Source organism: Phallusia mammillata, chromosome 3, assembly GCF_965637545.1.
Source record: "Phallusia mammillata chromosome 3, kaPhaMamm4.hap1.1, whole genome shotgun sequence".
NCBI classification, from domain to species: domain Eukaryota; kingdom Metazoa; phylum Chordata; class Ascidiacea; order Phlebobranchia; family Ascidiidae; genus Phallusia; species Phallusia mammillata.
The window spans coordinates 23,066,871-23,085,313 of record NC_137254.1 but is presented as its reverse complement, the minus strand read 5'-3'; the positions used below and the strand labels follow the sequence as shown (position 1 = coordinate 23,085,313).

At 37.4% G+C, this 18,443-nt stretch overlaps 3 protein-coding genes across 4 annotated transcripts; 2 read left to right on the top strand and 1 right to left on the bottom strand.

Moving 5' to 3' along the window:
* The first annotated feature begins 1,008 nt into the window (after nt 1-1,008).
* On the top strand, nt 1,009-2,747 carry LOC145217830 (calcium-responsive transcription factor-like). The gene is made up of 6 exons (XM_080085172.1): nt 1,009-1,227; nt 1,431-1,615; nt 1,688-1,798; nt 1,880-2,029; nt 2,092-2,220; nt 2,282-2,747. The coding sequence occupies exons 1-6, from the start codon at nt 1,092-1,094 to the stop codon at nt 2,450-2,452; spliced, it is 882 nt and encodes a 293-aa protein (XP_079941298.1). The 5' UTR covers nt 1,009-1,091; the 3' UTR covers nt 2,453-2,747.
* Nucleotides 2,748-3,140: 393 nt separating this feature from the next.
* LOC145217829 (uncharacterized) lies at nt 3,141-4,942 on the top strand. Its single transcript, XM_080085171.1, has 7 exons — nt 3,141-3,450; nt 3,526-3,710; nt 3,943-4,053; nt 4,119-4,268; nt 4,363-4,515; nt 4,621-4,774; nt 4,841-4,942. Exons 1-7 carry the CDS (start codon nt 3,315-3,317, stop codon nt 4,846-4,848), a joined length of 897 nt encoding a protein of 298 aa, XP_079941297.1. The 5' UTR covers nt 3,141-3,314; the 3' UTR covers nt 4,849-4,942.
* A 388-nt stretch (nt 4,943-5,330) lies between these two features.
* LOC145217827 (katanin p80 WD40 repeat-containing subunit B1-like) lies at nt 5,331-18,148 on the bottom strand. Of its 2 annotated transcripts, none has more exons than XM_080085167.1 (19): nt 18,020-18,148; nt 17,787-17,917; nt 17,336-17,453; nt 17,010-17,152; nt 16,851-16,934; nt 16,667-16,782; nt 14,428-14,548; nt 13,471-13,575; nt 13,183-13,236; nt 9,462-9,544; nt 8,819-8,906; nt 8,500-8,593; nt 7,747-8,195; nt 7,443-7,523; nt 7,212-7,370; nt 6,406-6,482; nt 6,241-6,315; nt 6,047-6,160; nt 5,331-5,725 (listed from the first exon to the last, which is right to left on the bottom strand). In XM_080085167.1, exons 1-19 carry the CDS (start codon nt 18,051-18,053, stop codon nt 5,593-5,595), a joined length of 2,259 nt encoding a protein of 752 aa, XP_079941293.1. In that variant the 5' UTR covers nt 18,054-18,148; the 3' UTR covers nt 5,331-5,592. The 2 variants fall into 2 exon arrangements, with proteins under 2 accessions (XP_079941293.1, XP_079941294.1); XM_080085168.1 differs by having other exon boundaries at nt 8,819-8,903.
* Nucleotides 18,149-18,443: the final 295 nt, after the last annotated feature.

Here is an 18,443-nt window from a genome sequence, read left to right as displayed (position 1 = left end):
TTATTACGGTATTTCATTCTGGACGTTTGACATGTATCAATTGCTAGAAATTTTGCGCCGTTAGACTAAGCTAGGCTATAATAAAAATTGAAGATTCTACAATTTACATCTGTTTGACCATCATTGACAAATGTTATGTGACGTAACAACTACCGATAATAATTCTTGTGTGTTGCAACTTTCTTTCTCTTTCCGCTTAATAGTTGCAAAGAACATAAAGAAATGTTCTTTTGTCAAGACCGAAATACCGAAAAATACCGTTATAAATATATTTCGGTCAGACCGGAACGAAATGAAAATATCGGTCTGGAACGAAATAACGAAATAAATAATTTGCTCAGAACGAATAACGTTATTTAGTTTCGTTCCGTTCCGTTATGAAACACTGCTTTTAACACTACTGGAACTACGGCGAAATCGATTTGGGCTCAATTACGACTTTTAACGCAGGTATTCAAAATTGAAATTAACATTAAAAGCTCCATTAAAAAACTTTGAGAACATTAAAAGTTTTCTATGATGTCTTTGCCAGCATGTTTCGCATGGAGCGTAACCCAGGATTTCAGCGTGCACAATAAGAAAAGAAATAAAAGTTGAAATATTCCAGCCAGCAAGGATGTCCAGCAAACGTGCCAATACTCAATTCTAGTCATGATGTACTAAGGTCGTCGCTGAAATGCAAACGTTTTTTTGTTACATATCAAAGTTCTGCCTAGAATTTCTAAACCGTATTAAAGCTTGTTTGGAAGCAATTAGAGAATAAATAACTAAACTTTTGCACCAGGATTATAAGTGTTTTGACAACTAAAAGGTGGCCCTTTTTAAACTAAATTATAACCTATATTGGCCCTATTAACTACTTTTCTGAAGCAGTTTTCCAGCAAAAGTAACTTTTTTCGTTTTATAGTAAATATTATAGCAATTTGAAAAACTCTTATTTAACACTGAATTTTTTTTTTCACATGTATTTGGGCAAAAATAAATGGGGCGCGCTTTTCCATTTTATCACGTGACCACTTGGTAGATTTGCGAGCAGCACTTTGCCGTCATTCGATCTCGTTCGACTTTTTACGTTGCATTCATCCGACCCCATGATGGAAGGGTTTTCGTCGACACTTGAAGTTCGGTATACTTTGCAAGATACGGTGGAAGTTATTGCACAACTTGAATTAGCCACAGGAACAAAGTTTGTTGTTCTTCAGAAGCAGAAGTTTTACGGAAATCCTGGTATGTGCAACTGCACTAAATTTGTTTGAAATAGTTTACTGTCTGTAACTCTGTATGCTGTTTCAATACAACGCTTATCTAATGTTGTTGCTGCATAGTGGATGTAGATATATTGTATATCTTTATGAATTGCTTACGGTTAATTTTGGTTTTGACATATTGGTTTGCAAATATATATCTTTTAATTTGTTTTTACATAACAGATTGGATCCCAACATCTAAGGGGCGGATATACTGGGAGCACCCCGGGCCTGAAGATGGAATAAGCATTCCAATTCCCTTTGATGGACAACCTTTCATGTTTGTAGGCAGAAAAGTTCTGGGTTGCCATCAAGGTGTTGACAAAGATAAGGAAAGAAAGGCCAGGCGAATTGAAGAAAAACACAAGGCATATACTACAATAGCATATATTATTTAAAAGAAGTGACTAAAAATCTATGAAGAGCTTTTAATTTTATAGGATGGGACTGCTGGTCGGATTGTAAAGCAAAGAAAAACTCGCATTTCAAAGAAAGTCAATTGCCCTGCTCAAATATACAGTTTGCAAATTGCAAAATTTCCTGAATATGAGGTACATCAACAATATAACCACACTGTGATTCTGCAATATGCTTTTGTGTGACAGATTCTGCAATATGCTTTTGTGTGACAGATTCCAGGCAACACTGCAAGGGATCGTAGAGAGTCAGCTAAGAGGCTTAAAGATGATTTGGCAAACAACATTGATGTCGGCTACAACATTATTTACATCACCAAACTCCCCCTTTTAACAGACCATGAAGGTCATTTAATTAGCGGAGAGGTGAGAAATAATATAACATGAATGGCTGTATTAATGTTTCACCTCATAAATTATATTTTCAGGCCATCCGTCCACCAAACTTGGTAACAGATGAACGAGACATTTTAATTGAAAAATGTGCACAGGTTTCGCAGACAATCAGCAATGCCACCAATATTGTGAGGGACGGTCCCTATCTCAAAGACTTACTTGTAAGAAATAGGTGTGATGTTCTGGGATGTACCGCAGCTATAACAAACTCTGTTTTTGCAGTCTACACTCCAACAAGTACAAAACAGCGTCCTTGAACATGTTTCCAGTGAAGAAATTGCTGAAATTGAAGAATCAATCGGCAAGCAAGAATACAATCCTGACATGAATGAAGTGACAATAGAAATTGAAATAGAGAAGCAAGAAAACACAGAGTTTAACCAATGTGAATGAATTGTTTAGCAATTATGTACAACCTCAATGCATCTTTAAATGTTGTTTTTAGTGGAAAAACTTTGCCTAACAATGACAAGGGTAACTGGTTCACAGAATCATTGGGCATTTGCAAGATAATGAGGTTTTTTTTGAAATGCCATAACCAGATGCAAGCAGTGATTTTATTAATACTGAACAATATAAAAATGGTTGTCAACATTAAGACTTTGTTGGAACAAAATTGCTATGAAATCGCCTTATTTTTATTTGTTGATATTTTTGTCTTTTTTTGAAAATAAAATATCAAACCGCATTGTTTTGATTAATTCCAGTTGACAAAAAAGTGCTTTATATAGTTTGATTTTGACGATTTTTAGCCCTGTAGCCAATGACAAGCTGTTGTATATTGTACACAGATGAAAAACCTAAAAATGACAGCAAAGTATTGTTTGTGACTTGTTGAAGCCATCTCGTAAAGATCGTTTCCACAAAAATTATTGTCTAAACAACTTGAGATCGTGTTTAAATTAAGGAACGCGTACTTCTCCGTATTGAATGATTTACCTGGTTAAGTTAAATTGCGATTTCACGCAGCAAATGTTAGCCACTTCCTATCATGTGCACTTGGATCAAAAAAATCCCTTCATTGAAACAATAGCAAACCGTTTTTTGCCGGGGTATATATCTTTCAAGTAATGGTATATATCTTAGTAATTTCGAGTTTTCGACCAAGGATTAATAGTGTTAACAACAGGGTACTCTAGTAAATTAAAGGAATACACAGTTCGGCATTGTTTAGGTCACAGCTGGACAGTCTGTATTTTTGCTGGTTGCGGTTCGACGTAGCAGTCATCCTCCCTCGATACAAAGCCTACCAGTCATGGAGTTAGAAGAAGAGCCGTCGTTAGAAATCCGATATTCTGCAGAAGAGGCAGGCAAAGTTTTTGAACAAGTGGAAAGTAGATCGGGAATTCGATTTGTTGTGCTTCAAAAGCAAAAACACTATGGTAGTCGAGGTGCGTCCCTTAGTTACAAATTTTAATTTCAAATGTAACTAGCAAACACTATGTACAAGTTTTATTTTTTAAAAGATTGGAATCCAACTGCAAAATGCAGAGTTTACTGGGAACATCCAACAGTTGACCCCGACCTAAGCATTCCTATCCAGTTTGATGGACAACCATTCATGTTTGTGGGAAGAAAAGTGATGGGCTGCCATCAGGGAATAGACAAAAACAGAGAGAAAAAGCTCAAGTATTATGAACAGAAAAAACAGGTAACAAATAAAGTTAGCAGCCAAGAATACATAAACAAATGTAGTTGTTTGTTAATTATATCTGTGTTCTGCTAATGCTAGCATGGTCATCAACCGAATTCATACTTTGGAATGCGCTCTATTAAATACATATGCAATATAGTTTTAAAAAAGTTATGTGTTGTATCTATTTTATTTTTGGAGAAATTGTGATTGATTTCTGTTAGTAATATTGTGGTATGGTATTTTACAGAATTCTGATGCTGGCTTCTTTATTAAAGAACGAAAGCCCAGGACATCCAAAAAAGTCAATTGTCCTGCCCAAATATATTCTCTGCAAATTGCCAAATTTCCTGACTATGGGGTAAGGACTGGGAAATAGAAATTTGAGTGTGCAGTATGACAATCAACATTTTTCATCATGGCCAGGTCAGTGCAAATACAAGCAAGGACAGGCGGATAGCTTCTAAACAACTTAGGGAGGATTTACAAAATGATGTTGAAGTTGTTTACAACTCAATATATATAACAAAGATTCCGAAACTCAGTGATCATAAAGGACATTTAGTTGCTGGACAGGTACATTATTTGCCAACATTCATAATGACTTGCTGCCTGCTTTATGCAACATTTTGTTTTTTGGATCAAATAAATTCATGTCACTTACGTTCAGATAAATGATGAAATAGTTCCTGCTCCTGTTCGCCCTCCACCTAAGCGACGGAATAGAGCCAATAATCTGATCAAAAAATGTGCGGAAGTCACTCAAAGTATTACAAATGCTACTTGCAATGTTAAAGATGAGCCATACTTGCAAGAACTATTGGTGAGCACTGTAATGACGAAACAACATAAAACTAGATTGCTGTAAAATAAAAGTTGTGTATTACACAACCTTTCTTAATGGTTCATTGTTTGTTTTCGTTTTTAGTTAACACTAGAAACACTTCAAAACAGTGTCATAGCACACACACTTGACATTGAGGCATTAAGTGACCAGTCAATGTCAAAACGTGCCAGACTGACAAACATTCCTGTTGCCAATGAGGTAACAATAGAGATATCAACAAATGATGAAAACATTGGTAAGATTCTAGTTTTTCTTTGCAACCTTGATGAAATGTATGTTTAAACACCAATTGTTGTTTCAGGAACGTGACATTTGCTGCTTGAACACTCCAGAATTCAATATCTTTGTGTTTTGTTTTTTTCTGTTGAGTTTTATATTTAAATACAAGAACAAAAAGCATGAATTTAAGTTTAACAAGCAGAAGACATAAACCTTTTGCATGATAAAAATCCAGTGTAGATAAATTTGGACAGATGTACAGAAAGGTTGTGATTAGTGATGCGACGATGCCAGTTTCAAAGTTAGTACCACATGCATATACCTTCGATACCGATTACCTAGTACTTAACATATATTGTTGTACTTCAGTTGTGTTTCACCGGGGTACATGCGTGTACACGCACATGCAGAAACATGTAAAAAATGTGATATCCTCACAATAGCGAACAACATACACTCAACCTGGCAGAACTTTTTCCTAATTTTGTGCAAAATACTTTGATACCGAGTACCGGGTACTTGTCCCATCACTGGTTGTGATCTTCTGCATATCCAGACAAAATCCTAAGACATAACTATCCAGGAACTTTTATTGTGGATAGTGAGTATGCCCTTTGAAGAACAGTTCTTCATTGAATTTTCTAATGCCGTCACAAAAGTAGGTTTCTTCAATTGCAGAGATGGAACAGCACATCACCGATAAGGCATTTAACAGTTGGCAAAAAACAAGCACCAGAAGGAAAACAAAATATAAAGAAAGGAATGTATAACAGACATCGTAGTCAGTATTTCACAGTACATGAAATCATTAAGCACCATTTAAAAATCTCCAATTCATTCTAAGGTTCCAATTAGTATTTTAAGCTCACGAAATTGACTTCCCATTTTGCCAGAAGTTTGTTGTTTAGACTCCAAAATGCTGCGAATACTGGCCAGGTCCTGATAGCAAGCTTTGCATTTTCTGTGCCTAAGAATTACGAGGTGTAACTATAATTTTGGTTTGAAATACAAATAAATTTACAATATAATAGGCCACAATGATACCTTTTGGATTAATATCAAATGCTAGCTCAATTTTTTATTCTTTAACACTGTTTCTGATTTGTAACATATAAAAAAGTTTTAATGATTGATGCTTTGAAACATGGGTTTTTTAATTTATCACCCACATAAATTTTCTTTTAAACAGATGCTTTGGCCAGCTATCATAATGTAATATATGATTAAGTAGTTAAGAAGTGCTCAATTAAACTTTACTTAAACTATTTGTTTGTTTTTTCCAACATACCTTTCCTCCCTTGATATGTCAACAGCCGAAGGTGGTGTTTTCAAGTTTGAACGAATGACTTGTGCAAAATTTTTCAGGACCAATTTTAATGAATTGCAGCCAACATTCATATACCTGTTGGGAAAAGCTACCTTTACCACAAACTAAAAACACAATCTTTCAATTATTTTTAGCTTGCAATATGAGTAACTTACGTTTCATATTTACTTGTGATGAGTAACTTAATTTGGGGCAGCATCTTCATACAAAGGTCCAAACTCCAAAGTGAACTAGCATTGACAAACAATAGATAAAAGATTGTAAAAAATACTACAAAAACAAGGCAGTAAAATTAAGTTAATTAAAAAAATGTGGCTCACGGTTTTAGAACAAGAATGTTTAGAATGTCAACAACCAAAGCTTGGTCCTCCATTTTGACAGCAGCATTAATTGATGTCTGTGAAAAAGAAATACTTTTATTTTCCATGAACCAACATAGCCAAAGTTAGCAACACATGGCAGCACAGAATGTAGAAACAGAATAAGCAAAAAGGTGCCACAATTGTGAGAAAATATCCTGATTCTGTGTTGCAACAAAGAGCACCCTATCCACAGCTGTTTAAAATTTCAGCAGGTTAAGTCTTGTATTTCTTCTCATTAACATGTTAAGAAACAAACAAATATTTGGGGGTAAAGGGGTAAAAATGGATATATACAACTTCAAGTTACAAAATACTTTAAAATAAGCTGTAATGTACCAATCAAAAAAGTATGGAAATCCAGAATCATCTGGTTTAGCAAGTATAGCCGTTTTAAAAATTTCACAGGGAAGGGGACCCATAATAGGTAAAAAGGTGCCACAATTGTGAGAAAATATCCTGCTTCTGTGTTGCATCAAGCAATAACATTACAGCAGTTGTTGGAACTAGTGTTTCATCAAATTTTTTACCGCAGTGTGCACCAACAAAATACCCTAAATTTGGAGGGCCGACGATATATTACTATAGAAATATCAGACAATCCAATTAAATTAACTTTTGGTTGCTTTGGTGCGCAGCTGAGTACCTTCCAGTTAAAACTGACTGGTTCAAACTATTAATGTATGCATCAGATTTTGTTTAAAAGTTACTTTTCACCTAAGCCTTAAGTATACATCATTTAATGCTTGCTAAGTACTTGCACATACCATAACATCACCACTTGTCCACAAAGCACGAACAATTTCTAGATTTTTGTGTCGGTTTGTTAACACAATCCTCATTGACTGAATGCCTTTGCGAATAATTGAAATTGCCTCATTATCGTTTGCAGCCGTAGTTGGAGCTGTAGAAGCTTCTCGCTTTGGCTGAAAATAAAAAATGAATTCACCAGGGCAGCAATCAAACCCTGTCACTGTATTTTTGTTTTTATCACTTACTGGCAGAAATGCATTGACATCCAAGTCAACAGGATCTTGTCTATCAGCTGGAATGACAGTCGACATTCCCATAGTTGGCTTCTGAACAAATAGTTTTTGAAGTTAAATTTAAATTGATCAAACAAGTTTTACATCTGCAAGACTTTTTCAATTAAAAGCATCTTCTGTTTGTTGAATATAACATTTGAAAATGACATTGTCCGTATTTCAGCAAATCTTATATGTATCAAAGTGGACTATTGCCAAGAATAATGTGCTAGCCCGAACACTATGAATGTTTGTATAATTCATCCTATAAACATACCTGAGGTATATGCTCAGTTGGTGTTACAGGATCACAAGCTCCTGGCCGTTCTGGGATATTCTCATCCCTTGTTGGTACTTCTTGTTTGGAGTCAAACCAACTCAAAGCACCGCCTAAAGGTTTGTTGTGTTGCTTTGACTGCTCTGGTTTTATAGACACAGCTACGCCATTTGTTTCTGAAACTTTAGGGTCCACTTTAGCTAGTCTTTGTGGTTTCGAAGGAACCTCTTTTACTGGCAGTGTTGATGGAGTTTGTGAAGGCTGGTTTTGCACAACTTGGGGTGGTGGATTGTTAGCCATGGGCTTTGATTTGTCTGCGGAGACTGAGTTCAGCTGTGGTTCACTTTTGGAAATGCTGGTTTTGGTTTCGCTTTTGGGAAAAGGGGGCTTTGCATTGTTGGGTGGTAAAAAGTCTGGTGGTTCACTTTGTTCCTTTGTAGGAGAGCGTGCTGGAAAAACAAATATATTAGCTTCCTCAGTGACAAAATAAAACTAATGTCCTTTGGAACACTATACAAGGATTTTTATAAGTTTAACAACGACAATATTGACCCAAAAAGATGCAAAAGCAACATGCACCATTTTATCTATCGTTTTTATACAGCATTTGTTTCACAATTTGTATCAATCTTTTATGTGGTTCAGGTGATTTGGCCCTTCATATCACTGATGATGACATGAGCATTTGCTGAAATGTTTGAACAATAAAGCATGTCGCTTTTATCAGAGTAAGATACATATAACTAGATTTACGTATTGTTGATGTAGGTTTGAATATCTTCTCTTTTTCCTGTGGAATATCTGCTTTCAAATAGGTTGGAGCATTTTTGCTTGGCCCTTGGTTCTCCTGCAAGAAAACCTTTTAATGTCACTAAGTAAAATTTTGCACAATGTGGATGACAGAAAATAAGTTTCCAACTGTAGTAAAAGTTTATGTTAAACTTAACTATGGTAATCCTAAATTCAAATGTACTACTGTAGTTTTTAAAGGTTAGGTTCAAATCTCGGGTAGTCTACTGTATCATATCCATTGCAAAAATTATTATTTATAGATTTAACAGAAGCACAACACCTTTAGATGCTGCAGTGACTGTAAGGGTTCTTTTGCTGGAACACCGATTGATGTATGTGGTCGGGTTGTCACATTGCTTGCTTGTCTGCTGGGACAAAAAAGCACATAATACATTGGTCCAATCAAAAATTAAAAATGTAAAGGTGTTTATGTACTTGAATAGGGATAGCAAATTTCCTTTTTAATTTCTATCAAATAGTTTACTTGAAAACAAGACTATAAACCAGAGGTCTTTAACCTTTTTAGCGAAATCGGCCCCTCGAGGGCACTGGCACAAAAGTATGGCCTGTCACCATACATAGCCTGAATAAAGTGTCCCTTGTGGCAAATTAAATGCCCAACCTTGCTCAAAAAAATAAAACAATCGCCAGCAAACACAATGTATTCAAATGACAACATGTTCAAGCTCAAGCCCCCCCGTGTACATGGTGTTTGCAAGACGAATAAAATCTGCTTGTAAGGTAAAGTTAGCTGAGTCTCACAGTTCTTGTACATATTTATACAATAAGTAATGTTGAAATCGCCCCCCTTTAAAGCCAAATCGTCCCCCAACTCAAAAAATTGTCACCATCGCCCCCTGGGGGGGGACGATATTACCCTCGTTGAAGAACCCTGCTATAAACAAAATGCAAAACTGCTTTACCTGATATTGGATGTAATAGGTTTAGGTGATTCCTGTTTAGTTGACATTGGGTCGAAAATTGCTTGAGGTGTTTTGCGTAAACTCTGCAAAAGAAATAACAAAAATTTCACAAAAGGCATTGTGTCACAACCAGTAAACCCAAAATTGGGCAATGCTTTATGACGTCATAAGTGTGTGTCATAACAATGCGTTAATGTGTTATTGCAACACGTTTTGGGCGTAGTGATTTATTCTATGAATACAGTTGAACTGGAAAGAACTATTTTTGGTTATCTCTAAACGCTGACCTTGAGAAAAGTTACGCACGTCGCACTTGTATGTATATTTGCAAACTAGTACGTGACAATTCTGGGGGCTCGTCCGGGATTTCTGCAAACTGATTAAAAGTTTAGTTTGGATCCTATTTATGTGTGTTTCAGCAGACCTCTTGTAAACAGCATGGAGAAACTATTAGAGATGGGAAAGCAAATGGAATTTTCTGGAAAGTTGATGACGTTTGTAGCTGACCAGCAGGCTCTAGAACGCGAAGAAAGGCGTCTGGTCCGAGAAGCTGAAGAAAAACGATTAGGAGCCGATAAGGAAGCAAAGGTTCTTGCACAAAAAGAATGTGAAGCCGATAAGAAAGCAAAGGTTCTTGTACTAAAATAATGTGAACTTGAATTAAAGAAGCTCGAGATGCAGCTTGCCCAAGTAAACAGCGACAGGCAGAAAGTAGCTGTTGGAAGCAGAGCAAACGTGCCCAAGTTACCTGTATTTATTGACGGTAAAGATGAGCTTGATAGCTATTTGTTACGGCTTGAAAGGTTCGCCACAAATAGCAGTTGGAAGCAAGAAAAGTGGGCTACAGCGTTAAGCGCGCTACTCACAGGGAGAGCCCTAGAAGTCTACTCAAGACTTTCGGATACTGATGCGGTTGATTATCGCCGGTTGAAGCATGCCTTACAAAATCGGAACGATCTTACGGAAGAAGGCTACTGTGTGAAATTCAGAATGGCAAAACCCGAGGAACATGAGAGTCCAGAGCAATTTGCCGTGAGGATTTAGAGTTATCAAAACAAGTGGGTAAAACTTTCTGGCCACAACACAGATTGGAGCGAATTGAGTGATTTGTTTGTCAAGGAGCAATTCCTAAAATCTTGTCCGGAGGACTTGTCTGTGTACATTAGAGAACAAGCACCTAACACGCTGGACAATCTAACGACAATCGCTGAACAATTTTTAATGGCGCACAACCGAAAGTTGGCAGGAGATAAGGAAAATAAAGTTGTAGAGAGAGCGAGAAAGTGCTTTATTTGCGATAAAGTGGGGCACCTTGCGAAGGACTGCAGGTCACGTGCATACCCTCCAAATCCGACAAAGGTGTCTTGCGTAAAAAGCACAAGGTGAAATGGTGTTTGGTCGACGAAATACCACACGTTTGCCGCTTGTTGAAGGTCGAGTTGGTCGACATAAAGTAACTGCACTTCGAGACACCGGATGTACTGGAATCTTGGTCAACAAGAAGTTTGTGGATGACGATCAGCTTCTGGATAAACACGGGACTATCGAGTTAGCCGACGGCAAGCTGGTCAAAGCCAAGGTGGCTAAAATTACAGTCCATATCACAGCGGTGAAGTGGAGGCGTGATGTCTGGCCAAAACGGCACACGATTTGTGGATTTGAAGATCCATGTGGGGAAAAGTATGTGCAGTTACTACGAGGACCCAGAAGGAAAAGAGTAAAACAGTGCCGGTTACGGACAGTGATGGATTTAAAAGCGCACAGCGATGTGACAAGTCTCTGGACGATTTGCGGGACCGTGATGATGAAATGGTAAGAGGACAGCAAATAACGAAGTTTGTGACCACGGACGGACTGCTTTATCGGGTGTATTTGCACCCCAAAGTAAATGAAGGAAATTGGTTGAGACAGCTGGCTGTACCCGTTCCTGTGCGAAGTAGAATTATGCAAGTTGCTCATGACTCGATCATGGGAGGACATTTGGGAATCAAAAAGACATGTGACAAGATTATGCAGAGCTTTTACTGGCCTGGTATACGAGACGACGTCCGACGTTTTTTGTCGGTCATGTGACATTTGCCAAAAGACAATTAGTAAAGGTAGCGTACACAAGGTGCTCCTACAGAGTCAACCTCTGATTGATGTTCCATTTAAGAGGGTGGCGGTGGATCTCGTCGGACCTATTCACCAACGAGTGCGGAAGGACACCGTTTTAACACTTGTCGATTACGCAACACGTTATCCGGAGGCAGTGGCGCTTAAAAAAATCACGGCAGAATCGGTTGCTGAGGCTTTGGTGGATATGTACAGCAGGTTAGGGATTCCGGATGAAATCTTGAGTGATTTGGGGACCCAGTTTATGTCGGAATACATGAAAGAGACTGAACGGCTCCTCATAATTAAACATCTAACAACTACACCGTACCATCCCATGTGTAACACCTTTGTTGAAAAATTCAATGGCACGCTAAAGCGAATGCTGAGGAGGTTGTGTAGCAACCAGAATGAGCAATAGAATGGGTTTATAAACGCGTTGTTGTTCGCATATCGCGAGGTCGCACAGGAGGCTACAGGCTTCTCACCGCTTGTTTATGGAAGGACAATTCGTGGTCCAATGGCAATTTTGCGCGAGATGTGGACCAGCCCAGCCACTATTCCTGAAGTGACGTTATCAGTACGTCAATGACTTAAAGAAGCGGATAGAGACGACAATAGCGCTGGCGAGGGAAGAGTTGGGCAAGTCACAGGCCAGGTACAAAAGGCACTTCGACAAAAAAGCAAAGCCGCGAAAGCTTGCGGTAGGGCAACAAGTGTTGTTACTTCTTCCAACCGGCAACAACAAGCTCCCAATGCAGTGGAAAGGAACATTTACGGTGATTGGCAAAGTCTCTGTTAATGATTACGTCCTGGACGTCAATGGAAAGCGTTGGACCTTTCACATCAACATGTTGAAGGTGTATGTAGCTCGGAAAGACACGTGCAGAAGATGGCCCAACAGGGGCAAGTGGGCAGGTGCAAATGTCGTGGAGACCCCTCGGTCAAATTTTGGGAAGGACTGACAAAGGATCAAAATACCGAGGTTAGAGACCTTGTAAGAAGCTATGAAGAGATATTTAGTGATGTTCCTGGAGAAATGGATTTACCGAACACCGTATTCAGCTGACCGACATTAAGCCAATTCGTTCAAAACCATACACAGTACCTTACAAGCTGCGGGATGGTCTCCAAAACGATATTGAAGATATGCTGGAAAAGGGTATTATTCAGAGATCGCAATCAGCATATGCTTCACCCGTGGTCATCGTCAAAAACAAAAGATGGTTCAAATCGAATCTGCATCGACTACCGGAAGTTAAATAAGGTGACTGTGTTGGATAACGAACCAATGCCAACTGCGGATGAAGTGTTTCATGAGTTATCGACCAGCAGGTACTTTACAAAGATTGACCTTACAAAAGGTTATTGGCAAATCTCTGTTGCCGCTCTGGATATCTACAAAACAGCGTTCGCAACTCACTGTGGAATGTACAAGTTTCTAAAAATTAGTGATGGGACAGGAAACCTTTCCATCACTATCCTTGTTCCATTTAAGGATACTAGCTATATTCAATTCAATAGCAGAGGTGTGGTGAAACAACCACTAGGCTGTAACTTGTTTAGTTATTACTTTCTTCAAAATCTCAATTCGGTATGCATATCAACAAGCAATTGTATACCTTACCTTTAAATCAATAATGTAGACTGAAACTATATTTTGACTAAAAGAGCATCCCATCTAAAATAAAAAGAATACATTTAACTATTGACCAATTAACAGTACATAAGATAGTACACATCTTTGAAATTAATCAATTAACAGTACATAGATAGTACACATCTTTGAAAACCAAACAACAAAATGTACTGTTTCTAACTTTCTAGTGTATCTTATATGCAATGTTTTTAAGGATTGGCTTTTGCACTTTTTCCAATCAAACCACTTAAGAAACCCTTACATACCACCACTTACCAGCTGATCAGCCGATATAGTAATATCTGCTGGCCTTCCCCACTTAACTGCTACTGTATCCAAATGCTGACATCTAGGCTCCCATGAAAATACCTTACAGAAGTCCTGAAATACAGAGCATTTATTTGTTTTGCGGCATATGAAAATTCAGTTAGCTGAGAAGTAAAAAATAAGTTAACATACAGGAGTAGTTTTTGTATGAACCTATAATACAAATGGATAGGAGGTTAAACCCACAGTTGCACAAAACTACTGGCAAGTAACTTAAGTTTGTAGAAAATTTTCAACAATAAAATTTAGTAACATTGTCTATTCCAGTGGTTCTTAACCGGTGGGAAATTTAATGTTTTCGGAGGGAAATTATGTAAGCTTGAAAAGAGCAACCGCGGGCACGAGGGTCGAATCCGGCTTTGAATTAACCGTTGAAAGCTACATTACTAAAATTATTCTGCAACAACATGTAAGATTGATTTAACCAAGGTTTACAAGACACATACAAATCCAAAGGCCATTTGTTACATCACAGACAAGACTGAAACCATCAATGACTTTGCTGTTGTGCGCGAATAAAAGCCTTTCCTTTGTTGATTGTGATGCAATAAATGACTTATGCAAGCATAGCAGACTCTTCAGTATTCCAAAAAGTTTAATCTCTCACAGTAGCACTATTTAAACTAAATAAGATTGCAGTATACCGTTAGGGTCCAGACCAAAGCGCTCCACAAAATTATTTCATTTAAAGAATATTTTTTTGTTAACGTAGGGCACAAAACATGTTTATAAAAATAACAGAGGGGGAAATTCGAAGTTGGTGATTGACTTTAGTGGGAAACCACACCAAAAAGGTTAAGAACCACTGGTCTATTCAAAGATTTTTGATGAGACGTAAAAATCAGAGCCACTATTATTTACTTTTGCAATTGACCAGTTTTTTTGATTACACAAATTAAATGATACCTGTGAGGCAGTGTAAATGCGTTCACCACTTTCATCAAAAAGAATTTTCTGAATTGGGTTGGCTTCTGGAGTTGTGCTTGATATCAACCGAAATTGTTCGACATCATATACTTTACATGTCCTGCAGCAGTAAATACAAATTCAAGAACAGAGAAACATAAAAAGCTGCAGACAGTGCACACTGTTTCAACCTATAAGGACTCATCAGTGCAGGTGGTGATAAAAGATAGGCTGTATTGGCTAGTGTAGCCATCCAAGGGCAAAACACTTTTTTTGTTGGAAGTAACAGGCCTGTATACAGCTTATCATCTAATGCAGTGGTTCTTAACCGGGGTTCGATCGAACACCAGGGGTTCGGCAAAGCCGAATCAGGGGTTCGACGAAGGTCTTTTTGAAGTATAATACAAATACTCGTTTTCGTCAAACTTTAGGGTCCATGTCGCTAAAAATAGCATTTCTATTTGCCAAATATCAAAACGCTGGAACGTTACACTAAGACAAGGGTACACAACCTGCGGCCGTATGGCTGCATGCCGCCGCAGAGTCGAGTTTGTACGGCCGTGAACATGTTCATTAAAATATATGTACAGGCGACCATGATGGAAATAAAACTCTTTTGCTAAATGTTTTGATTTTTAAACTGCTCTAAACAGTTTTTGTGGTAGTAAAGAGTATTGCCAGCCTAATAACCATATGCGTCAGACTTTTTGTACGCCTATTGTGTGCAAACAAAACAGGTACCACAAGCATCACAATATAGATTATAACATCATAAACACTTAAAGACTGATCTCCACGCTATGCAGCTCAATCTGTGCACCAAGCTAGAAATTAACCTGGGATTTTGGGGCGCTATTAGATGGTATATATATGGTATCAATCAAGTATTTTAAAACAAAAAAGCAGGTGAATGGTGGCCGTTGGTGAAATAAGATGCAGGCTGTCTTAGCAAAAAGGCTGTGCACACCTGCTCGAAGGTTTACGTTGTTCGTAAGCAGAAAAACAACGAGATTTTGTAGGTAGCAAAAACTTATTACTTAATCTTTTTCATGTTTGTGTACAAATGAAAATACAATGCTTCATTTCGTTAAATACTTAAAATTGCCGAAATTAAAGCAATCCTAAAACAAGTTGCTTGCATTATTATTATTATGTCAGAATTTAACAAAATGTCAAACAGTAACTGTTGCCACTACGTTTGAACAAAAACTAATTATGACCCACCAACCACAATGGGTTAAAAACTAGGGTTGGTTCGGATATCAATAACTTCCACTATCCGAATAACGGATATATACGGATATTTTGAAATTAGCTATCCGTTTAACCGGATAATAATAAGTCTATACCAACATCATCCAATTGTGGCACCGATGTCGTTTTAGTGTTCATAATTGTCCAGCATATAATAAATTTACGCATTTACTGCTTAAGCAGTATGGGACGCCGTTATGAAAACAAACAAAAAACTTGCAAGATAGCTAACTTGCGGCAACTTAGTTACTTGCGTCGCAAGTTAGCTATGTTTCGTTGCAAGTTAGCTAAGTTGCCGCATGTTACCCGGTGCATTGTGGGAAATTCATATCTAAATGTATGGAGATGTCCCACAATGCACCAGGACATTCGAACATTTCTTTTTCGTATCTCAAAATTTATCCCTCCGAACAAATTATTTGAAAATGCATAAAACGCGTAGGCGGCGCTATTCTTTTGTTATCCGGTTAACCGACACAAAAATATCCGGATATCGGATAACAAAAATTCCTTCGGTTAATCGGTTAATCGGTTAACCGGTTATCCGATATCCGGATAATTCAACCCTATTAAAAACCTATAGCAGGGGTTCTTAACCAGGGGTACGTGTACCCCTTGGGGGTACGAAGCACCAAAGCAGGGGGTACGACATGCAGGGGGAAATTAGGCATGTTTGTGAAAAATGCGTAACAAGTTACTTTGTTGTATGTCTAAACGGTTTGGTTTTGTACTACTTACAATACTGTTTAATGTATGCATTCAACATTAAAGAAAAAAAAAATTTCAAAGTGAGAAAAAAATTTCAAAGCTCAAAGGGTACGAGCGCTAAAAAGGTTAAGAAACACTGACCTATAGGATGTAACTTTGGGGTTCGACCAAAGGATGAAGCATATCGTAGGGGTTGGGCCGATATAAAAAGGTTAAGAACCACTGATCTAATGGCTTCATGCTTATACACAAAAACATCTTTTTAGCAATAAATTACCTGTCATTACCGCCAGTTGCTAAAAGAAATTCACGAGGATGGTACTGAAGACAAGTTAAAGGTCCACTGTGGTCTTTTAATTCATGAAGCAACTTTCCAGCAGTGATATCCCAAAGCTTTAAAATGGCCACAATGTTTACAACTGCATCTAACCACTATTTTAAATAAGATTGCATGATATTACCTTACATGTTCCATCTCTAGATGCGGAAGCGATCCATCGGCCATCAGGACTAAAATCAACATCACTAACACTGTCATCATGGCCCTGCATAACATAACACAGCTCATATGACACACATATATAGCAGTGGCATAATACACCAGTTTTTCAAGAACATACCTTGTACGTAAAGATACAACCTTTACGACGAACATCCCACATTCTTACTTTGTGGTCATCTGAACCTGATGCGATAAATTCTCCATAGGGATGGAAATCAATTGATCTAACTGCAGCTTTGTGTCCAGTCAAATGCCTTACAACTAAAAATTTTGGTAAATAGGTAATTCAATAGTTGTCTATGTAATATAGCTGGCAACACTTTATGTACTAAATTCTTTATTAATTGATAATGTATACCAGCGTTATACAGAAATTATACAACATACAAACCAAGTGTGTCAATGTAAAATATTACTCGAAAAGAGCCAAAAACATTCAGTTACCTTTGGCTGTTGATAAATCCCATATTCTTAATGCCCCTGATCTTGAACCAGCACAAACCAGTTCCTCACTTGCATTAAAGTGGACTGTTTCAACAGATGTGCTCAGGGGAGTCAGACTCTGCATAAAACAATAATGATGCAAAATATGCCATTTTCCACTCAAGTGTTCCAATATTTTTAATAGTTTTTTCTTTTCAATTGACCATTCTTCAAAATTTTCAAATTTTGTTTTTTTATTTGTGTTTATGTAAGTGTGGTTTGTGTGAATTTATATGAAACTTTTATATTTAAGATTTATAAAGTTTATGTCGGGATTGTGCCCTAAGATAAGTCTTGAATTTAAGACTTTTTATATTGCAGACAAATCTGGTTGAACTCATATCAGATAATCTCATAATCCATTTAATTGAATAGGGATCCGATCCTAGAAAATTGGGTGAACAAAAACTACCAATATGCAGTTGGGTGATCCAACATGCCAAAGATTAACTTTTCCATCCTCTCCCCCTGTGGCCATTACACGACCAGATTTTTGACCGAGCACCGCACATGTCACTGTTGAACCATGTCCAATAAACTCTTCTGCAAAACAGATAATGTAACGGTACACATTGTTCCTGAGCGTATTTGCATGATGCAAACATAGTTTATATAGCACCAGAGTAAAATAACGGCAAAACTTACGGATTTTCTGGCTTTTCTTGATGTTAGTTGTCATGGTCTTATCCAGAAAATAACATGCATTGAATATAAATTACACTATTTCACCTATTGTAATGGCTTTAACACCTACAAATACAAATGTCAAATTCTTCAGTGAAACAACCAGACTCTAATAATGACTAAAAACTAGTTAAAAAAAATTTAATTGGTGATAAAATAGTAATTTTGTGACAAAGATTAAACTTCATTAAACAGAATTTCATAGTTTCCACAACTGTTTTTTAATTGCAGTAAACAGATACTGGTGATTCTATTGGAATAAATTCATACTTTAATCCACCAACACTTACTACTTGCTTCACAGTTTACACCCCCAAATCTTTTTTCGTCTTTGCCTTTGTTTGTTGTTTATTTCAAGCGGTTTGGTTGGGACAGTCCCAAATGC

What these genes read in the sequence shown, in the direction of transcription:
- LOC145217830 (XM_080085172.1), top strand. Translation starts at nt 1,092, where the DNA reads ATGATGGAAGGGTTTTCGTCGACACTTGAAGTTCGGTATACTTTGCAA. An exon ending in GAATTGAAGAAAAACACAAG is followed by an intron (nt 1,616 to 1,687) that starts GCATATACTACA and finishes TTAATTTTATAG; the next exon opens with GATGGGACTGCTGGTCGGAT. An exon ending in CCTATCTCAAAGACTTACTT is followed by an intron (nt 2,221 to 2,281) that starts GTAAGAAATAGG and finishes CTGTTTTTGCAG; the next exon opens with TCTACACTCCAACAAGTACA.
- LOC145217829 (XM_080085171.1), top strand. Translation starts at nt 3,315, where the DNA reads ATGGAGTTAGAAGAAGAGCCGTCGTTAGAAATCCGATATTCTGCAGAA. An exon ending in ATTATGAACAGAAAAAACAG is followed by an intron (nt 3,711 to 3,942) that starts GTAACAAATAAA and finishes GGTATTTTACAG; the next exon opens with AATTCTGATGCTGGCTTCTT. An exon ending in CATACTTGCAAGAACTATTG is followed by an intron (nt 4,516 to 4,620) that starts GTGAGCACTGTA and finishes TTTCGTTTTTAG; the next exon opens with TTAACACTAGAAACACTTCA.
- LOC145217827 (XM_080085167.1), bottom strand. Translation starts at nt 18,053, where the DNA reads ATGACAACTAACATCAAGAAAAGCCAGAAAATCC. An exon ending in CCTATTACATCCAATATCAG is followed by an intron (nt 8,907 to 9,461) that starts GTAAAGCAGTTT and finishes TTTTTGTCCCAG; the next exon opens with CAGACAAGCAAGCAATGTGA. An exon ending in GGACAAGTGGTGATGTTATG is followed by an intron (nt 6,483 to 7,211) that starts GTATGTGCAAGT and finishes TCTTTTTCACAG; the next exon opens with ACATCAATTAATGCTGCTGT.